This window comes from Prorops nasuta, unplaced genomic scaffold (genome assembly GCF_024137725.1).
Source record: "Prorops nasuta isolate Cenicafe-Biocafe unplaced genomic scaffold, Cenicafe_Pnas_1.2 PNAS00003, whole genome shotgun sequence".
Classification (NCBI taxonomy): domain Eukaryota; kingdom Metazoa; phylum Arthropoda; class Insecta; order Hymenoptera; family Bethylidae; genus Prorops; species Prorops nasuta.
This window is the reverse complement of record NW_027116800.1, coordinates 7,193,794-7,217,920: the sequence shown is the minus strand read 5'-3', so window position 1 is coordinate 7,217,920 and position 24,127 is coordinate 7,193,794. Positions and strand designations below refer to the sequence as shown.

Genomic DNA, 24,127 nt, shown 5'->3' with positions numbered 1-24,127 from the left:
TGGTGAATATAATAACAGGGTTAAGAAATAATAATAAAAATAGATTTAAAAAAATCATTAAAAACTGGAATTAATACTTAAAAATTACGAATAGCCAGTATTCATAAATATATTTTAAAAGTAAAATACAACTTATCGAAGCATTAGTTAATAGCAAGTAGTAGCTTCAATTCACGAACACGGAAAGGGCTGTGAAAATATAAAGTAGTTGAAGCAGAAAATAGTGCGACAATAGATCCAAGTGAAATTCTACCATCCGATACGAATTCTCTTAATGGTGCAAGTTCTTGTCAAGAAACTTTCTTTTCAACTTACGATCAATGATGTAACTTGGCATTTGAGTTTTTTTACGAGTCATGATCGAGACTTTTAAAAAGCGCGCGCAGGATTCTCGTGGAAAAGCTCCCTGGCACGGTCCTCACACCAGCTTGGTAACCGAACGTGCAAATCCCATATCTATTCTGTCTCTCTGAAATTGAATACGAGACGGCGTGTCGTTCTACTAGCAGTACAAATGTTAGAAAAGGAAGGAGCGAGAGAATTTTCCGGGTTACACTGGAAGCTTCTCTGTCTTTCTCTCTCTCTCTCTCTCGTTTTCAGCTTCGATCGTTGGTCAGTAACTTGGAAAATCTTGAAACGACCGAGTATCGACGAGGTCGTGAAAGTTACTCTGGATTTAAAACCTTACTCCTTTCAGATTCTCAACAAAGTGACCGCTACTATCATTCGTTTCTTATACTTTACCCTCACCACTTTACTACTGTCGGCCCTTTCACAAATCTCGTCAGAATTCTACCAATAAATTTTTATCATTAATCCCTTACATGTCAAAGAAAATATATTTCTTCTCTACAAAAAACCTAATGATAATTCATGCGATCTTAAATTTTTTGATAAAATATTGATTAGACGTATATATATATACATTGTAACTGAATAATGGCATATGATTCTGGCAAACCTGAATCGACCATACAGAAGTTTTAACCTAAACTCAGTATATTTACTTTCAAAGATGAACATTAAGTCGAAGAACATTAAATTCCATGAAACTACGACTACTTCTGTGAGCTGGTTGAAGCATCTACCTGAGACATAATAGATTTCCCTTTAAAGGAACGATTAAACTTAGTTTAACTAAATATAATTAGTCTTTTGAATGAAAATGTCGAATCTCGCCCGTATAAGATTTCTGACTTAAGCACGTCTCTAACTAAATTCATCTAGATTAATTATTCAAAGGATGGGTATATTCAGCACCAATAACTCTTATTAACTGATTGACGCTCGATTAATTTATAATCACATTCAAATAAATTTGACATGAAAAATGTTCGTACGAATATTTAAAAAAATAAAAATCTTTAAGTAACCAAATTTACTCCAGTGCACGCAATTCTGACATGGTATAGAGTGTTGAAGAATTGTAGTATTTGGGTAAGGAACATAATCCTTGTGACTGCCTTGTAAATGCATTGAGCTGTACAGGGCTTGACGTGTACACATAAATGCACTTATAATATCAAGACAAGAATTAGAGAATTTATACGACGAGAAATTCATACTCCATATATCAACTATCGGTATATGTAATGCCGTATGTAACAACCCTTATTACATTTTAGCCATCCCTTCCTATTTGTACAATACTTTCAAATTATTTTAAATAACTACTTAATTATAATGAGATATAAACAATTGTATTCTGTTGGCTGAAAACAAGAAATGCTACAATTAATCGTTTCATCTGTAATGATATGCATAAGGAATTAAATAAATTAAAAAGTTTAAAATAATCTTCTGTTTGAAATAAACTCAAAGAACAACCGAAGTTTGCATATGTTCAGCATGATCTGACATTTCCTTGCTTTAGGCCTACCTAACTTAAGTCTGGTTGATTCTGGTTGTTTCAATACTGACCTGATAATGTATGAATCTCTACTCCGAAAAAGTCCATTTCTACTGAAGCGTTATATTCTCCATCTGGTGGTCTATAAGCTGATCCAAACTACCTGATCCGAACAAAAATACCACCTAAAGGAAACTCTAATATATATTACATTACACTCGATAAGGCACCAAACTATAACAAAATACCCTAAAAGAACTTTTCTAATTTCAATTGATCCTGTTTAAATGACATTTGTGTACCCCTGAAAATTTTGGGCAACTTTAGTCAGCCAGATAATCCACATTCTAAAACGTAATATTAATTTTGCGAATTATCCTCGGACACTACAAATCCCATGGTATTTCAGCAGAAATTCGTTGAAACCGCTCGTTTCAAACTTCAACTAAAGCTTTCACAAAACAACTTCTGGTTTATTTAAAACAATTTGAATTTTTCTGTTTGTACAATATTATATAGGGTTTTGTTTTTAAGGCAATTATTGAAAAAGTTTCAAACGGGCCAATAATAAAAATCCACAATAATCGAAAAACGCTCTTCTACTCAGCAATAAGGATTAAAGTCGGGATGGATATATTCTTCTGGGGAATATGGCGCCTGTGAATCACTAGAAATATATATATATATATATATATATATATATATATCGAAAAGCAGCATTGGGGACCAATTCGTTCTGTTGGAAAGGCAATCGGAAAAATTTATCGCGGCTTCTCGAAACGAGGGGGCAGTTAAAGGCGAACAAGATTCTCACATTGCCCAGAAGATTCTCTGACATCTTTTACAAAATAAATGCCACATTTTTCTTCGTTCACCTGTATTTACTACGAGCAAGCCTTACACATGTAGCTTCGTTTTAAAAAAAGTCCCTGGGATAACAATAACTCACCGTTTTATCATAGTTAAATTTTGATTGAGATCAATTGAAACGATAAAAATCAGAACTTGACAGAAGTAAACTTGAAGAGACTTAGAGCTCAGACATTATTTCAAACTATAATTAAATTCCTTCAATATCTTTGCATCTCTGCTTTCGATTAGCTTAAGCCATTTGTTTAAAAACCAATATCGATTACGATTCTTAATTACGATAAGACTCGAAAAACTTTTCTGCATTGCTTCTCTTCTGTTCAATTTATTCTTTCTAAAAAATACATTCAATTTAATACCATTGATTAACAATGATAATTGGATAACTTTGATTTCTTCTTTCGCTGTCACAATTAATTCAAAACTACGTTGTAAGATTCTAAGGGGTGTGTAGTTTAACTAATGTTATATAAGAACATTCTGTACAGAGCAGAAATACTAAGAAAAATAAAAAATAATAAGAGCTTTATCTTACTTATTTTAGTAAGATAATTTAAAAGGTATTTGCCTCACTATAAATAAAATTTTGGTCAATTTCAGACTTATTATTACTGAAATTTTATTATACGTTTGTTAAAATGAAAATAAATAAAAATTAGTCATTTATTGCTGCACTTTATTTAAATTAAAAGAGTGTTACAACGGATTTTAACAATGAGTGCAAAGAGTCTCTTGATAGGAATTAATGAAAATTTACGTAGCAGGAAATTGCGATGTCACGTTACGCTTGGAACTGGAATATCCAGAGATCGTACCATGTTGTGTTGGTAGATTGATTTCTATTGCAATACATTGGCCTTAAGTCCGATTGATAATGTTTCCAATTACAAAATGATATTATACGTATCGCAGTATTATTCTTTCTAGAGCAAATAAACAATCGGTTATTCAATAAAAATGGATCATAATAATCGTAATATTAATAATTATCAATTGTTTGGTTTTTTCATTCACTGTTTGAAAGCTGTTTCCCTTCGATACAAAAGGATGATACGTCTCAGAATATACATGATGATATATATTGAATCTTTCATTCCCAAAAATGTAATTGAGGTCCTCCACTACTGTTATTCATTAAGAAAATACGAGTCTTTTGTATATTGTTTATCTAGGTTAATGAATTGTCAGAGGTGTAGTAGGAAAGTCACGCGCAGCATCTCACTAAGAGAAACGAGCTACTCGCTGTTTATGTCGATAAGCGCGAGAAACTAAGACTGGAAATGTTATTTTCTATGCAATTTCCATCATATTTTTATAACATAAAATTGTACGTCAATTTAATAATACTAAATCAGAAGAGTTTTAATTCATGCATATACTAATTTGACAGAACAAATAAACACATACACTGAGGTGCTAATGGACGAAATAATTGCTGATCGAATTAAATGAATTCTATTGAGTACAGTGGTTAGGATTTGGCGTATGTATTGTGCATCGATGTTTATTTAGCGACGTTGAGAAGTCTGTATATTGGATTTCGCGTTAGCTCGCAAAAACCCGAGGGACGTCATCGCACACACAAGTTTCGTCGTTCATTATCCTTGAGTAGATGTGGCAATAGGCAAACTGGTCAAGTAAGGTTACACCGGATTGTTAACGGAGCTAACCCCGAGGGTTAAACACGAGACTTCCATTTCGTATTTAGGCCGGAGAAATAGCTGGCGAATGCACCGTTGAAAGTTTTGAGCTTTCCAAGTAGTTTACTCGAAGAGGTAACTTGATAACAAAATAATCCAGCCACTGCACGCTACTGTCATTCGCAACGACTAACTCTTCAGAATCTCATCCTTACTGCCCCCCCCCCCCTCTCTCTCTCCCTGCACACATACACACCCACCCACACCATTTCTCGTTTTCACTCCATCTCCCTCCCTCTGTCTCTTTCCATCTGAAATCCTTCCTCCCTTGATACTTCCCTATGCTCACAGTGCCTCATAGGACCTGCAAACGTGGTTACCTTCCCTCTATTCCCAGAAGGCCGTTGCGCTCCCTTTAATACTCGGAGCTTTGCGAATCGAAGCTGACTGTCCACAATTGCAATAAAAAAACGCCATGCTAAGTTATCAAAGGTAGCTAACTTGATTTCTCCATTGCAGAACACCTAAAGCAATACTGTGCCACGCGGACATATCGAACATTCCATTTCCATCATTCATGCATATATATATATATATATTACCAATACCTTACAACCGCCAGTTGCAACAACAAAATCCTATAAATTCACAAGACAAACCTTTCAAAAGTAAATACGAATGCAACTTTTTTCGTAACAATCCTGTCACGATATCAGTCATTAAAGTGCGAATCGATCGATCGAAATAAGAGCTAAATTGTTGGAAAAAATGTGAGGATCTTTTGAGAGTGAGCAAATCAAGTAAAAGTAGCGTTACACGGGTTAGAGAGAGCCCATGCACGACGGGCACCGAGGGATAAGCGGTTTAACGAACTCTAACACTTAATTTGAAGCGTGTGTATAAATTTGTAATAAAAGAAAAGCGAATGAGAAACGGAAAGGAATTAGCGTTTGGAGTGGAGGTAAATACGATAGGAAAGATTGGGAAAACGGAGAAGGATTAAAGCTAAAAACTAAGAAACGAGACGGCTATCGAATGAGAAAAAAGTACAAAGTAAGCTCGACCGCCGCAGCGCCCAGAACCACTAATGTGCTCGCTCGCAGCGCGGACGGCAACTTCGAGGTGACCTTGGCCACGAAGGCCACCATCTACCATCAAGGATTGGTCGAGTGGAAGCCCCCGGCCATTTATAAATCCTCCTGTGAGATCGACGTCGAGTACTTCCCGTTTGACGAGCAGACCTGCGTCCTCAAGTTTGGTTCGTGGACATATGACGGCTTCAAGGTAAATTCGCATGGTAGCCACATAAGTATTTAACCGGAAGTTGACTCGAACTCCGCGCGGATCGAACGCAAAACGCTCGAGAAGCGCCCGGATCGATCAGCTTCTCTTAGCCTTTAATTAAGTAAGTCCTTTGCTAGTTTAGACAATAGATATACATATATAATTAGCTCGGAAGCGTGGTTTCCTTGAACTTCAAACCTCAGTCCCCTCTCCCCCCCCCCCCCCTCTATTAAACCCATCAAATTTCCTTCCCCATTTCCTCCCTATCGAACCCTCTGTCTACTGAATATACGTACATGTATACATTATCCTTTCTCACTTCTATCTCTATCACTATCCACGTGTACTATCTCCGTATTCATGACACGTTTACGAGAAAAAAGCAAGAAAAAAAAACACACACAAAGAAAATCAAACCGAAAGCCACGCTGATCCACGGATGCTGCCGGTTCGTAAGAAAGAATTGCCAAATTGAACGCTACGTAACGTACGCACTGTACACAGTCGATGATATCGATGACAAACAACTGTGAGAGAGGGTCAAAGGGAAGAAAGGCCGTAATTAATTTTGGAAGGTGAATTGGTCGGTGAGATTATTTATCAGCGACGGCAGCATCCAGTGTGGTTCGCGTCTGCTGGCGTGTGTGCGTGGGTTTCTGTGTATTTTAAGTGTGCGTGCGCGTAGGTGTCAGTGATTGAGTACGTGCGTGTATGTGTGCGCTGTGTGTATTGAGGGCCAATCGAGATCACGTTCGGGTTGTTTCTTCGGTGATTCCAGCGCCGACGGGAACTACGAGGTGACCCTGATGACCAAGGCCACCGTCTACAATTCGGGATTGGTCGTCTGGCAACCGCCAGCCGTTTATAAGTCCTCCTGCTCCATCGACGTTGAGTTCTTTCCGTACGACGTACAGACCTGTGTTTTGAAGTTAGGCTCCTGGACCTATGACGGTTTCAAGGTGCCATAACCAGCCAGCACGATCGCGAGTTATTCGACTTTGCTCGAGAGATATCTATATATACATATATCTATACTATATAGTATACATCCATTATTTTGCTTTCATCACTTATCACCATTTATCTCACTGGTTTCGCATTGTTTTCCCCTTTCTTTTCGTTCTCACCGTCGTCGCGCGTCCTCACTATCTGTTCTTGCCTATGTATGTATGTATGTATATATATCATGTATACTATAAAGAAGAATGTAATGTCGTTCGTGGTTGCGCTGGTCTTGGCCATGAACACGTGATATATATTTATATATAATATTCTGTTTCAATATATATATTGTTACGTGGTGTTGACTGTCTTTCTTTCGTCGTCCGTTTATATTATTACATATTTGTATATGTGTATATTTATATATAATATATAATATATACATATATATGTGTATGTATGTATATTTTATCGTTGCAGTCAATTCGTCTTTGATTCTGCGGTGTACTCGAAAGCTCGACGAGTGCTCGCCCTCGTTCACGCAGCCTCGTAAAATCCGTTGTCTTCGCGAGGATCGCCTGAATAATTATTCGGATCTATATTTAAATTCAGCTTTTATCTCGCTAACGGCTATAAAACCAATCGTGAAAATAAACGATACTTCTTGTTGGCTTTATCGACCTTTTGTCCTCGATATGGATTAGGTCATAAATAATAGCATAACTTTATCCCCGGGCTAATGAGCTTTCAAAATATTCTCTCTCGATTCGGTTAATCGACCAATATATATCTGAATAACAAAAAAATAGCTCCGTCAAGGACAAAGAAACATTTCGTCAGAGTCCAATCGCCATTCAAATTGATTCTGTTTCTTTGGTCGCTACAGTTTTCATGATAAAATTCGTATCTAGTTTGCTGTGTAAAAAAATAATCAAGAAAAAGCAATCCATACATTTCGAGATTGAACAATGGACACATTCGCTATTCAAGTTCAGACACTGATCAATACTAACACGGAACACGTAGAAAAACAACGACTCCTGATCCTCGCTTCGACAAACGAACCAAAGAAGAGCGATACATCGAGAATCGAACGTCACGAAATGATTTCAGAAAGCTGAATTATCGTTTTATGCTGAAAAATCCTTTCGTGATGAAGAATCGTCTCGCTCTATCATTATTAGCAGCTCGATGGAACACGAAACTGACTGAATTATAATTGTTTGTTATCATAGCTGTTTGAAAATTAGGGCGTCACTGCACTCGACACACGTGGGAAAGGTATAAAATCACCCGACAACATTCAGACTCTCCTCCGGTGACCGCGCTAGAATTCAATATAGATGAATAAATGAAAACTAGAAAATTTATCGCACACTTTCTGCAACACCATTTGCGAAACAATGAAACACCCATGACACGTTAATTCACATCATCGTCTGACTCTTGAATTTTTCAACCATATCAATATATATAACTATAATATATAGGATATCTTTGGTACATTTCAAATGAATAAAATAAGAACTTTTGCATATACTTTACCTTTTGCTTATTCTATTTATTTTTTCCTACGTTTTTTATTTTCTTCAGTTCATCCTCATTTACCCAAAAGGCTACCACCACCTAATTGAAGTATGACGTAATAATTCAGGAGATGAAATGTTATTTCGGAGCGCATTGCGGGCGAATCAATCTTTGATCTAAATGTTACATGTGTGTATATGCTTTCAAATTTAATAAGAGCTAAGATGGACGATGGTCGTCTAAGGACGAAATTGAATTGAATGATTCGACTTGAAGGAACTCGATTGAAGCAAATATTTTTCAGGACGTTTTACGCTGGCCGAGGCAACTTCGTGTTTCCGACATTATTATATCGACTTATCCGCTCCAACTGGGAATCGTTCAATAGAAGATATACAAAATTAAACGAGGGTGCTATTTCTGAATGTTATAGAGATCCTTCGCGAACAAACTTTATCTGCTCCAATCGAATCCCCATCCATCCCCTTCTCACCAGTCGCATTTAACTCACTCTAATCTAATGAACGAGTATTTCCACCCAAATGCTTACTTCGATGGCCTTCTGTGTAAAAAGTACCTCGCGTTTGCGCTCGTAATTACACACTTTAAAATCACTCGAGATAAACTATTAAAAATTACATCATCCGCAATTGTTAATAACCTTTAAAAAAAATCGTTCGGCGACAATTGAAAAATAACATTTTGGTCCAATAAGCATATTATTAATGCCGATTGATGCTTTATCGAGGTAATTTAAAACTAATTGGATCGAAGATAGTGACACGTATGGTTTTAAGCAGAGATAGATCCGTAGACTGAAGAGCTTATCGAGTTACTGAGGTCATAAAGATATAGTAGCAATCATTAGACCGGTCATTAAGCGCTGCTCTACTTGGCGAACGCGTATTCCCTGCGTAATTACACTTTTACCTCAGTTACCTGACGAGGGGTCTCGGAAATTTGCATTTTATCAATTTTCCCACAAATATTCCTGTCCCACTTTGCATTCAGTCGACCAGAATCAAAACTCGCCAGTTCAAAAAGCTGTGACATACTTTATAATAAAAATTCGCTGGGGAGAAAAAAGAATGAAAAATGAGTAAGAGAGAGAGAGAGAGAGAGAAATAGGAAGGATAGTAAACTAAATAAATTGTACGAAAAGTAAGTCGGGCAAAAGCGGTCGTGTCGGACATAAAGTGGCATATTTTTGAAAGTTTTTTTCAGATATTCTCTGGGTGGGGGGTATATTGCAAAGTAGTTACAGGAAGCCACTGCCGGGATAGCTCTATCGTAATACTGGCTTTATGAAGGATCGTTCCGTAACAGGCGTGCCTAGCCACGAGCCGTTACCTATATAACGACGAAATTCTGACAGTAGCCACGAACATAATTTACTCCACGTGGTATGAATGGCACCGCTTCCCTGTATAATTTTCCTGGATTAGGTACAAAGTGTAATCCATGAAAGAAGCCCATTATACTTGCTATTCGCTCATCGCGGCATCCGATTTACCCAAACCCAATATCACCTCGAGAACTATCCTTCATTATGCCAAATTTGCTTATCGAATTATCTCGTTGGGGTCTTAATTCCTTCATGGTTAATCCCGAATTAAAGTTGCCTCTATAGTTTAATAGCGAAATACTCCCGTAATAGAAACGGCCATTCGGGAGCATACTGAAGCAAAGTGCATTTTTTGTTTCGTACGTCATTTCTTTTTATTCAACGATGCGATCCATGATTGCCAACAGGGAATGCCAGTAGTGAGATAAGCGAGTGTTATTTTCGATTCTCCTCCATCCCTCTCGGTCCATCATTGCTTAACTAGCCAGGCAATAACGAGGGAATCGATATTCTCATACACGTACACCGGGGAGGGCTCTGTGAGAGCTTATATCCAGATATATACGTCTGTCCACGGTGGTCGTCGAATATGGAGATTTAAGCTACATGAATTTCAACCTGATCCAGCCAAATCTATATCCCTTCTTTGTCATATTTTCCCTACCAACTATTTCGGCATTATGCGAAATGCTTTAAAACTCAACGAGTATTCCTACGGAAATATCATTGTCTGGTAATCCTCGTGCATTGAAAAAAAAAATGCCCTCCCAGTAGATAGCAACGATAAAAAGCAGTTGCCTCTATAATAACTGCATTTTCAATTTCGGCTCTCCGGACTAATCTATCCTAATGGCTAAATCATTCGTTTTAATCAGGACTTAGTTTCAAATGTCGTTATTGTTAAGCGTACGAAGCAAAAGAATTTTTTATACCCTTAAAAATCGTATTTCAAAGATTATTGGTATTTCGAGCGATGTGTCAAATTTCAGGCTTTCACACCCACCGATATTTGCGTTGGTTTAGAAAGTTTTATACGGTTTCATAGACTCAGCAATTCTTATGATAATATAGAGATTCCTTCAGCTTTTACTCAAATAAGAATCTATATACAAATACATATAAATTTAGCTACCGAATCTGCAAGAATCTACTGAATGAGAATAAATTCTATCCTTTCTTATATGTATATGTTACGTTTGAAAAAACATACAATTGTCTCGTTTATTCATTATTTATTGATTCTCCTTGGAAGTAGTTTATAATTGTACTCCCACATAGCTTGAAATTATCATCTTTGGAGAGGCGAAGACAACTATGAAGCAGGGCGTTTGAGGATATGTATTATCTCGTGATGAATGGATAGAAAGGAAAGTATTTTTACTGGTTCAAGCTTGAAACCGTTTGTTCTTCATGACATACTGCTCGACCCACCCGTCATTCTTATACCTGCTATCATTCTTCTTGATCAGACGACAATGTTGAATGTTCCAGCTCGACTTTCCTTACTCCAGAATCCCTTCCGTGCGTCGAAAATTTCATATCGCTCGAGGATTATATCCAGCTCGGGTCACTCAACTAATTAGACTTTGCTATATCAAAGTGCCATGAAAACTTATTACCGTTAGTTAAAGGAATTGTTATTAATGAAAAATGAGAAAATACAGTTTAAATATTTTATATCCTTATATATATTATGTGCAGCGGTGAAACGAGCCTCGATCGTTATTTTTTTAATAAAACTTTGCCTTTCTCTATTAAAATCCCATATATCCTAATAGCTTCAATGAGATTCTCTACATATAAAAAATGTACAGAAATAAAAGATCTAATTCGGACAAATTGGTCTGTCAAGTGGCCCCTAGTCTATCAACATTATTGTGCAATAATATTGCATCAGAAATAGAGATTCCCCAGACAATCTGCCAGTCTATTATCAAGAGACTTTCTGATAATATTCTACAAAACAAAATATTATGCAATAAAACTGACGTTTCAGAGGCCGCTATAGGTATAGAGTCCTTAAAATCATGGAAGGTTCAACTTGACGCTTAATCCGATTAGTCGGATATTAAAATTGATGAAGCTATTATATCTAGGAAAAGATTATCGTCATTTACATGCATAATCGATCGATGATTGCATAATATGTTTAATATTTTCCTTATAAAATTAATATGGCAACCTTATTCAGGATTTACAGGGGAAATGGTATATTGAGAATCGTCGATTATGAGAATGATTTTGCATCTTTCCGAAGTAAACAGTGTATTGGATTTTTCTTCGTCGAGCAGTACTTGTCTCAACATGCATTTCCTGCACTCTCGAGACTCGCCATCTTCGCATGTAACGTGCAATTATGTGCATATCGACCAGTTAAATTTTTAGTCCATAAAAATGAAATCTTGTTGAAGAACAATTTAATAATACACGAATTACTAGAGATTCCTCATATATATGCGCAGACTTGCATTTTTTTGCTTGTTTATATAACTCCAATTAGCCGTATCTGCCAGAACACGGAGTAAAAACTTTTCTAGATATATTGCAAAATCCACTCCTATCATTGGTTTGATACAGCGATACATCGGATTTTGATAAAACGACTCCGGCCATTCTTCCATTTCCCCCTGAGTTCTGATCTTTGCTAGCTTCCGTTAGAATATTAGAGTGATTCGGGTAACGCGTGCCACGAACAGAAGTAGAATATCCAACTCTGGCTTCCCTATTGTGTATCTAGCTAGTGGAAATAGTAAACTGCCAGGAACTGGTCTACGCGTGGTACAGTTTATACAATTTCAAGCAATTACCAACGGAGAATGTTCCAGGAGCATTTCGGGGACAAGTCAAATCCTCGCAAAACGGCACTTCCTGTTCGGACGAGCCTCGTACTTCGAATGCGCAATCGTAATCTCGCCGCCAAGTCGGAAAAGCCTCACTAAGCCCGTCTTTGTATATGCCAGTCCTATTTCGGAAAATAGCACCGCGTCGAGCATTCACTTCCGAACCAATTTCCAGCACCCAGCAATCGTTTCTAACTACTCCAATAACTCACCATAGACTTGCTCGAAACGTGTTACCTAAAAGAAATATCTATCACAATTAACCGAGTGACAAAGTTTCCTACGTAGCGACTGATTGAAAGTGACGTATTTCCGAAATATTTTATATTAAATTCTTCCATTTATATTAATTCCCGCAACAGCTTGATGAAACCAAGTGATGAGATAAAAATAGTTTAGAGCCGATATAATGGACGGTACTATTGATTTGGAATGCTGGAGTATTTTCCGGTTTAAGAATGCTGCATTGTAATTCTGCCAAAAGTCTGGTAGGCAAAGAGCCCTTTGCACGTTCCAGTTTCGGAAATTCACGCCTCTTACTCGACTTTCAGTCCGGAATCATTATTCGAATGTCCGTTGCATGCACTATTAAGAGTCATGCCAGAATTATACGGAAGCTTTCTACTTACTAGTGCCGACAAGTACCTGTTAGACTTTCAGTAAAGGCGGCAATGGAGGCATGGCTGACTTATCTGTTACTTAACCCCTTTCGCGCCACTCTCATCGTTCCATTTCAGTGCACTTATTGAGATGAACACTGTTGGCAATCAGTTTTTTCTTCAATGAAACGATTATGCATTTCAGTCATTTTTAGGCGATTCTATTCATTAGTATACAGACTCAACGTCAAAACTTCGCATTTTATAGCTTTTACATATTTAATATGTCAATTGGTCTGATACAGGATTTATTGATAGTACGATATAATAATTATAATGAATATTCTATACGAAGAAGCCACAGTTTTATGAATTAATCGATGTGTGTTGATTGTAGATGGAACATGCGTTTTCAATAGTTTATCGGAGAGTATTAATTGTGAAATAAGAGTTCTATGCACAACATATATATAACTCAAAGTGTTTAATCAGTAAATTCCGTAAATTGTAATTAATTATGGATGTAACGATATTACTGCGTTAGGGATTAAATAGTATTGAATAAATGTAAAAATGATAATTCAGGCCACAAGCGCTTCGAAAAATTTATCATTCGAGATCTTTATTCCATTCATGCTGAGATTGACTTGGGGTTGCATGGCTTATCGATTTGAAAAGTAAATCTAATGAAAGATAATAACCGGGGCTGCGTAACCTAAAAGGATAACTTTTATCCAATAATATAGGAGTATTTTTTACCATAATGAAGCTCGGTGCAGTCTTATTTTTTCTTTTTTTAGAATTATAATATTTTAATATTAATTTTTATAATATGTATAGTTAAATATATTTGTAGCGTAATAACAGGTAAATATTATTTTGTTACCACTATTTGTTTAAATAATTATATACAGTGAAATAATTAAAAAGAAACCTATTTTATATTTCTTTTAAAATTAAATAAATAAAACTTATATTGATTCTCTGATATGGACATAACTTTTTTTTCTATAAACCAAATAGAATAAGGAAAGTCCCAAATTCAGGATAAAGGATTATCGTTTTTAGATATGAAAGGTAAAGAATATTAAAAAAAGTTATATTGTTTTTTTTTATAATAGAAAATAACCAAAACTTTCGGTCTCGGTAAAAAAAACCCTAACGTCAATACCCCTCGCAGAAAACCAATCAATTACGCGATCTGTTACGAATTCAAAGCATTTAATTGATTTCATCATTTAATTTCAAGCTTCAATCAAATTTCGCTAAAATTTATAGTCGTGCAATTAAACAAACTACCATTATGTACCTGCAATTGAAAGTTTTAAAGTTTTTAATTGAAGTTGAAATAAATATCATTTACGATAAAGCGCGAAGATAATCATTCAGCTTAAAGTTAAAAGGAATCTTAACGTGCTTAGTGTGCGTTTAAATCAATAAAAGGGAAGTAATTTTATCGAAAGCAATAAATTACCATAACTTTTACCGTATTGATTTTGAGAGATATAATATATTAATGTTATGTTAAACTTGTTTAAAGTTTCTCAGCCCGGACGAAAAGTGAATACTGTACATGCATGTAAGAGTAAGTAAATAAACATGCCTAAATATGAGTTGCTATATGATGAAAATTGAACAACACACTCATCACTCAATAATCTTCTTTTGAAAAACATTAAAATTCTCTGTGCACTCAAATTTGAAGTAAATTTAGCATTGATGAAAAAGAAAAAAAAATCCAAAAACAATCAACTCCAGATAACCTATAGCCATTAACACTAAACGTACCGAGGATTTTATATACACGCTTGTTTACATTTAGAAAGGGTTATTTGACCGGAAAATGGTAGCTCTAGTGTTAAACAACACAATAATAATGCAGCAAGACCAAAACTGTGTGAATGATATATTAATATAAAAATAAATTTAAAATAATAAATACACAGCAAGGCAATGAATGGAAAAACATGTTAAATTAGTCGAACGATAAAATACAGTAAATAGCTAGTGTAACTATCGACTATTATATGAGGTGATGGGTTAAAGCTAAATGTGAAATATTTGGCGCAGTTTAGTAAATAGGGAATGAGGGAGTTTCTCAACATGAGAAGGGTCGTATTGGGAGTAAAGGGCATGAGTGATGGGTTGGTTGACGCAAGGTTCGTTGGGCTTTGTATTGGCTTAAGGTCCAGTAATCGAAGGACCGATCAGATGGTAGTAACTCGGGCGCTGCTGGATAGTCATAGTGGATAGGTGTACATTGAGCATTCTCGCGTGTCAGCTGGCATAAACAGAGTCGAGCCGCTTTCTGATCCGGTCACGTTGACACACAAGCCACTCACACTCAACAAGTCAGCGACTTGCGGTTGCCAAGTTAAAGCTGCGCTAGCGCGCTACACTTTTCCCTAAGGGAGTCTTAAAGAGGATGTACTGTATATAGTATATGTATACATAAAACTCGGTTTACCATCAGCTTCTCATCACCCTCTGAATATATCACGAGCAATTACGCCATCTCCTTTAACCTTGAAGCTTAATTCGATATTAAAATTTTTACCCGATATCGCTAATTGCCCATCCCTCCGTGCCATTAAAAAAACAATATCGTAAACGAGAAACAGAACAATTTACAACACGTATAGTGTATTTAGTTTAACTTATATATCGGAGTGTGTTAAAGTTCACTCGAGCAACGATTTCAGAAGAAAAGAGGTCTCCTGTTTAATTTGTCGTTGAAATCAAGTTTTTACGGTTTGTTCGAGTGGTTCAGGCTGATTGCTGATTTGGTTAGGCGGAGATTCGTGTCTCCTAACGCGTCAGAAGGAGAGTATTTGCCCGGTCCTATGCTCAGAAGAGAAATTCTAGCGTAAAGGATACAATTATTATATACGAATGCTTGTACCGTGGTGAATCGGTTGGGTGGCTGCGGGTTTCTAGGAATGCGGAGCGCAGTTTGTGGCATCTCTACAGTCTACGGTCAGACTGCGATTAACGAACCACAGACATCCTGCAGTATACTCCTATTCCCCCACCACCATCATCATACATCCGCTACTGGTCCTTCGCGTACAACTATTAAGCTCGATGTCCTCTGCACCAAACTGGTACATACGGCTACCCAGCTAAAGTGTAGCCTATACTCTATAGCTCCGTGACTTTGCTTAAAACCCCGTCACCGAACGATTAATCCTCTCACTTTTCCCCCATCTTTCTCTCTCCTCTCCTCTCTCTATCTCTCTCTCTCTCCCTCCCTCTCCCTCTCATCTCCTTAACTTTGAAAATTGCAAAATTCCTTCAGAATCTCCTGTTTCACGATCGTTTAGTTTCCACCACTAATCAAAATCCACTACCCCAAGCTCATCCAATTTAAATAATCGCGCAAACTGTAAATAAACCACAACAAATTAGATGAAATAGTAGCCTGTTACAGTTACGTGATAGTTATATAGGCTGCTTTCAACAGGGAAACTACATAGTTTTACTCACAGCATAACATCGCACTGCTGAAAATTTATCAAAACTGTTTTTAGTGGAAAATATAAAACTGTACATATACGTCGTTATCTTAATGCTCTCAAACGCTTATCAAAACGCTTCTGTGCTAAAACGGTTTTTTATGTATTATTTGTTGTCTTCCCACTTGATTTAAGTATTATACATGAAGCAAACATTTTCAGCATGTAATTTAAACTTATTAAATGCACAAAGATAATCGACACAGAGATTCTCATGAGTTTATTTCACTTTTTGTAACACCTGCAATTATTTTGTGCTTTTCGTCCTACAGTAAGGCTATTTTCAGTATTGCTGAAACGATTCGATATATATATCATTATATAATATATTGCTCTAAATGTACCAACGTAATAACTCAGAAACACAAATATTCAACAAATTTTATTATAATTTTTCATTCGCGCTCAATGCTTCTGCTATATATAAAACTAGCTATCATTAAGAACTATATTGATCGAGTTAAGAAATAATTATTATAATTTCGTCGTTAATTTCTACAATAAAAAGTATGTATAAAGAAATCCAATAAATTTTTAAATCAATGGGAATATAAACTACTAATGTCCACCTGACCTTGCGATTTTAGCATAATTTGAATATGTAACATTGATTCTTGCTTTTCACCAGAGCATATATTTTTTGTTACCAATTGCAAAATTTGTTATTTCATCCTTACTACATTCTTAGTTGATTTATCAGGATAAAATGGACATAAGTGTTCTTCCCAACTTCCAATCAAAATTCATTTGTTTTCTCGTATATGCCTATCGTATATTCAAATACAGAAATGATGTTGAAAAGTATACCATTTCCAATTCACTATCGACAATTTAATAACGCTTAAGAGGAAAAACGTTAATCTATCAGCGATAAATATTGAGAATTGTATTTTATACCTTTTCCATGGGGGCTCGACGCTCCATAGTGGCATCGATATGTTACACGTTATTATAAATGTACGTTGTGCTTCGTATTTTATATCTATATATTATATATAAAGATTGCCACGTGTGGTTTGAGAATGCGTCGTTCTGCTGCATCCGAGAACGCAAGTGCGGCGTATGCGACTTTGTTGCGGTGCAATGTTGCGATTTAAAAAATCAGATGAAAATATGACACGCAAAAGAAAAAAGACAAATTTAAATTAGGATGTCAGAATGTCTCAGTGGACATCAACGAGCAAGCTTCGCGAAAATAATTGCACTGCCGCTGCACTTTAAGCGTTGCACGCAAATATTCGCACGTGCATATTACATAACATTACACTAGTACACGCAGAACCAGGGAGAAACGTTTGCTTGCTTTCTATTACGTAAATACATATGCTAATACCGGTGGGAGAGATGCACGGCTAACTTTGACCGAATTGAATAAAATAGCATTATACTGTCCATGAAACAAATTTCTTTTTCTGGCTTATCCAAAGCAAATCTTGCACTCGTTACGATTTATTCAAAAGCTTTAGTCAGTTTTGCTCTTTCTCTGCTCCTCTCTCTCTCTCTCTCTCTCTCTCCCTTCCTCCCCCTTTTATTATTCCAAAGGACTCGTATAATGCTATGATTTTCTCCAGTGAATCTGATTGATCTAGAAGAAACGAAAAAAAGGGCAAGTAAATATTTTTCTCGTATGGGTACTATAGAGACACGATAAAACATGTCATATATACAATACTTTACCATGCAGTTATAGACAAGAGACATGCATTATTCGTATTATACTATGGTTAAATGTCTTTGCGTGTGTGCGTGCGCGTGTGTGTTTAGGGGGTGTGTTCACGCGTGCGTCTGTGTGTATATCTATGTGTGTATATTTATATATATATATACTATATAGTGCATAAATATTATATAAATATACGTTATATTAATATTCATGTTGAGTGTATAAACTTTAGGTGTGCATTATGACAGTAGAAGAGAAATTCCTTAAGCTAGATGTGTTGTTGCGCATAGAGGGCATAATGTGCTTGCGCGCTAAGAAAGCTTTCTGTTTAGACGAGGCTGCATTCTGCAATGGTGCGCGAATGCCGCAAGGATTCAACTGCGTTAACGAAAGCACATCGAGTGTGAAGGAACAACCTTGTCCCCCCTCAACCCCATTTTCACCAAGTCCCAAATAATTTCATAAACTTGACGTGTGTAAATCGCCAAGCTTCCATACACTGCATGTTGAACTTGAAATTTGCCAGGAATTCCATTGTAACAAAACCCTGGATTATTTTTCAGGATAAGATTGGATTTTTGTGAAAAGTGTATATTTTCGCGAGGCGATTGTTAAATGTGAAAAGAAAGAGAAAGCCTTATACAGTTCTGCTATAATCAAGTTTCAGTCCTTCACACTTGATCAATTTGCTGACGAGCTTTGCCATTTAGCAGAGGAGCGATTACTATTGGTATAAGTAGTTGGTACTATTGTCGGTGATCATGAGCGCGTTACAATTATTCCCCTTGATTCAGTCACCCGCCTTCATTCAACCACCCTACCCTATATTACATCCCATTCCAACCTATATCCTATCTCCTGATTACCCATTGACTCTACAGTACTCTATACTGCACAGCGCAGTAGACTCCAGACCAAAGCTCATACGAGACTTTCAACAATTGACATCGATAAGAATGGCTCCTTTATCTACAGCCAGGAGCTTTACTGATTTCAAGGCAAATCCTTACGAATCTGGGAAATGACGCTAGTTTCCACTGCTGTATATAACCTCTAGCTGACTCAGATAACTCACCTGTTTTCCCAGTTATTCCTAATCTCACCTCATCCAATAATAAACCTTGGTAACTAGAGCATAACTTGGACTGATATCTCTGTATTATCCAAAATATCCGCAGTAAGCCAACTTTATCATCTATATCTATATTCTCAGTGTACAGCCAAATTAAGCCACTTTACAGGTTTCTCTTATCTTTTACCTCCTGTAAAAGCCACCAGCTTTTTTAATCTTTTATGAATCTATAAAATTCTATTTGTCAAATTTTCTCTTTTATTCCTCTCTTTGAAAATGTATAAAATCTTCTTAAATTACATTAAATGTAAATGAAGCCTTTCGGATCTGAAGTAAATGATTATTATTGGTATGCAAATAAATGGTTAATTAAAAGTCTTAAACAGTATTATAAAATATAAATGTATATGAATAAAAAACGAAAGGTGTAGTTACTAAAAAATTTGAAAGATTTAAGAAGCCTTTACATAAACCTTCTTTACGGTTCAGCTGATACCAAAGTGATGTCTATACCTCTGTATCTCATTAATACTAGCCAACTTTATTTTTCAAGTACTTCCGGCTCCTTTGAAAGGAGATCCGGCTGGACGAATGAAGATAAAAGACACTGTGTTATATACCATTAGTAAAGCATCTTTGTGATTCGAATCTTACTTAATGATCACCTTAAAATTGTATATTATAACGAATTTTAATTGCTAATAAACAAAGCCAGTATAGCTTCTTCACTTTCAAATTATAATGAACAAATATCTACCGTTTAGGCAATGTAAAATTGTGTTAAAAATAAATTGATGAATGTTAACAAATATTAGCAAGGTTTGACCTAAAAAGAACTTTCATTTAAGTAATGAAGAAGTATCAAAATTGAAATACATGACGAATAATTAGCTATACAATATTGCACCGAGTTTTACTAATTTATAATAGTGATTAATTATCTTTAGGCTTTCAATTTTATGCTATGGTCTATACATAGCAAAATATATTGGCACAGCATCTAATCCTTAATTTATTATCTAGTTGTATTAAAACGAACTCAGTTTTGCACCACCTGATGAGTACCAGAAATTTTCATCCTACAAGGTACAAATTCAATTTAAAGTTAAAACAATAATAAAACCATCAGTTCATTTTAGTTAGTATGATGGTATATTTTATACAGCAAAGGGAAATTGAATCCTTGTTTTTTTTTGGCGTAAGTTCTATAGTATACAGCTATTAACAAAAATCAATTAAGAGATAGGAATGCTATTATTTAGATTTAGGAGAGCTATTGGTTTTTTTATCAAAATAACTATTTTGTAGGATAATCAAAACTGGTTTGAGTACAGATTAAACTTTGTATAATACACCCTTAAACGCTAATAAACTTATAAATTGCATTATGCCAACGAATAATAATGTGCCAATTAATAATCAAGGTTACTTTTAAGCAACACTGCTAAATCTCTGCTTTAAATTTTATTATTATTCAAGTTTTTAATGAAAACGATATTTGGTAAAAAAAAAAGTTTTAAGATGGTTAAATTAGCATAGAGACTACGTAATTATTGTGGATTGCACAGTTAGTTGTTGTTTTCAGGGACGAATGTTATCTTAAAATGTCACATGTCATATCAGAGTCAAACTTCAGAAATATTCTGTCTCAATTAGAAACACTTCTCCAACTAGTTTCTGACGGATGTTTCAGTCCATTCGCTCTACACAGGTGACGTAATTTTACTCAAAGGCCGTACATACATATGTATAAGCATTGCGTTCATTGCTCTGACGGCTGAGAGTACTCCAAATTATAATTCAATGAAGTGCTGTTGATGCAATTTCTAAAATTTAAAGTTTTGATTTTTCATTCGACTATACGTTTGAGTAAAATACATTCTGAATAGAATTGTAAAATATTCTTATAAAAATACATCAAATATCCAGGAACACTGGACATCTCTGATTTATCACTTTCCATCGGAAATGGATTCATATTTTGTCAAGATTAATCAATTTCTGCAATGTAAAATAAAACGATAAATATCAGAATTGATAGGCTAGCGAAATCACTAATCCATCAACCAAATTGTGATTTATGCACCAATTTTTATCGAGGGAATAATTTACCAAAACCTTATTTACGATTCATTATTAAATTTAATAGCATAATCGATAAATATATAATTAAAAATTATTTTATTATATATAGTTATCCATAAAAAACTATTAAAATGTCGAATAGGGACGAAGGTTTATTTTATCTTTGATATTTTTCTCCTCCGATTAATTAAAGTAAAAGTGTCAATCGTTCTTATCAAATCTTGACCTAGAATTTACAGTTAATAATGAATTTATGTGTTAAATATCGCTTGATATAACGAAGGGATGAAATTTGATAATATCTTGGTAATCTTCGGCAATGATTTACCACAATTGCTATAACTAGCTGAATTAGATAGACTAGCATTCACTTTCAAGGGAGATGCATCTGTCGTTAGCGTACACCTGAAAGCCAACTGAAATGTAGATAGATAATCGAGTGAAGCGTATTAGTCCCGTTATCATCCATGATAGACGTTCAGTCAAGCTTAAAATATTATCATGTATCAATTGACAATTCCAATAACGGTTGCCAGCATGTCGCCTTTTTCATTCTTTACTCTTTGTCATTTATATTATGAAAGAATAAAAAAATAACTTCAATAACTCTTTTCTTGTTTACTACTCACTTCTTACTCCATCACTCTCACTTAATTTTTTTAACCATAAAATAACAATCCTATTGTTAAGTGCGAAAATAAGATTAAACATTTTTCGTCTAATTTATGGTACATGGTTTCGGCAATGCTTTTCGTAGATTTAATAGTTGAAGAAGAATAATAACCTAGGACTTGTGTAAGTTTTGATTTAAATTAAACAAGAAAAGGGAAATAGCTCGGAGGTATAGAAATTGGATAGATTGAAATTGACAAAGCAAATATAGTGGTATAGTATATATTAGAGAAGATAGGCGCATACATATGCAAGAAGGATTTCTAAAGCTCAGTCGACGAATTCGCTTTATCTACGTCGTCGAATTCACCGCAATCTCGAAGCATGGAACCATCCCATCAGGTGCTTACAAGTCTAATCTGATTCGTGCACGCGGACGGTATCAGGTCGACGACCTACCGGCGCAATTAAGGAACCTCAACAACCCTACCGTTCCTTCCAATTCACAACACTCTCCATTCTCACCAGATACACAATTCATCCAATTCTATCCTACACTGCTCATTTCTCTTCCAAACAGCCAATGGTATTTCCCCACTTGTCTCTCGCAATCAGCGTGTTTCAATCCGTTGGAATTCAAGTCGATATCAGTCTGTTATCAAAAATTTACCTCAAGCCCCCATAAAAAAAAAACGGATCCTCTTAAATTCCATTCAAATTATATATATAATTACGAGGTCAAAAAGGACAAGAAGATTTTCTTCCATATTTTATTCAACGAATATAGGGTAATGTGATTTGAGAGCTTATCAAACTACTCGGAAAAGTAGATCGATGGATTATTAAGAATGATAATAATAAAAATAATATACCACACACACACTAGAGCCCTGAACGAACCCTGCTATTCCAACGTGGAATTCATTGGCTCCATTTATCTTCAAGTTTCTGATCTTATTAGCACCATTTCCGCTTAGTTGTTTCTCACCCGCCTAACACTGGGTGGTCCGCGTTTGTAGTTTCCCACACAGAAGATCAACTATTTAGATAGCATGAGCAGGATCAGCTTTGAGATAACACAATGGCAACAGCTATTCGTTTCTTCAAACTCGTGGGGATAAAGTTGCAGTGAAAAAACTTCGACCCATTAAAATAAACGCCTCCATTATCTCGATATGTAAAAATTGATAATCGTCCGTATAACAATTGGAGTTAATATTTAGATGAGCAACACGAAAAACATCGTATTTAATAGCTACGTTAAATATTACCGAATGAAAAGCATGATTTTAAAGAGAAAGCAAATCAAAGGGAATTATAACATAAAAAGCAGTATAAGCCCGTGGTAAAGGATGAAAAGTGAGTTGGAAAAGTTTGCGAGGGAAACTGTGAAAAATTGAAAGTTCGTGCCAGGTTTAGCTTCATGGGAAGTTTGGTGATTCCACGATCGACTTGTATCTTTTTATTCGCGAATGGTCTTCGTGGCCATTGCTGATTCTTAACTTTCCTAGAGAGCTGTCAGCCTGCGACGTAACTTTCGGCTTTGAAGAGACGGCTGATCCTTCGTCTTTGCCTCTTCTTTTCTGGCTTTGCTAACTGACTGCTAGCTGGCTAATACACATTCTTATTCCTGCGTCTGCGCATTCCTGTTCGTCCCTCTCTCTCTCCCCCCCCCCCCCCCTTTCTTTCCAGCTACCTTTCTCTCTTCGTGTGCCTCGCTTGCCTCGTCCCTCCACGCTTCACCAAACCAAACCAAACCTTACCTCACCTCACCGAGTCACGCCTCAGCGGACAAACCCAAAGCTGCACCTGATCGTTTCTCCAACATTCTCTCAGCACCAACTGGCTCTCTACGGGATTGACAATCGCTGCAAACCCATCTCCCAGATTCTTTCTCTATCTCTTGATAAATCCCCCACCTCTTCGTTTACCGTACATATACATATATACCTACAAATGTATATAAGCTTTCTGTTTCTCTCATTGTCACTCTTTAGACGAAGAAAACTCCTTTTTTATTATCAATTATTAAAAGGAATTCTTGACCTTGAATCTATATTCATCCATAATTGGAAGATTATTTCGGATAAAGTTGTCTATATGTATATTGAATTTGCTCGCGTTAATGAGCTGGAACTTTGCATAAAGATAAACCGACTTGCGAGAAATATCCTTAATAATTTATAGCATTACCAGTGAAAAGCTAGAATGCTTTTTGGGAGCTAATCGATAGAAGATAATCCTCGTCTCTTCGAACGGCTTAGTCAAGAACTAAATTCTGAAC

General features: G+C 35.9%; 1 protein-coding gene across 4 annotated transcripts in view; it reads left to right on the top strand.

Annotated features, from left to right (window-relative positions):
- The window catches only part of nAChRalpha4 (nicotinic acetylcholine receptor alpha4), a 113,611-nt gene that overhangs the window by 55,378 nt on the left and 34,106 nt on the right, over positions 1–24,127 (top strand). For 3 of the 4 annotated variants that reach the window (XM_066747219.1, XM_066747216.1, XM_066747217.1), the window contains exon 5: positions 5,463–5,643. In XM_066747219.1, the coding sequence (XP_066603316.1) occupies positions 5,463–5,643 (181 nt within the window). Of the gene's footprint in view, positions 1–5,462; positions 5,644–6,421; positions 6,603–24,127 lie in introns of all 4 variants that reach the window. The other variant, XM_066747218.1, reaches the window with a different exon arrangement.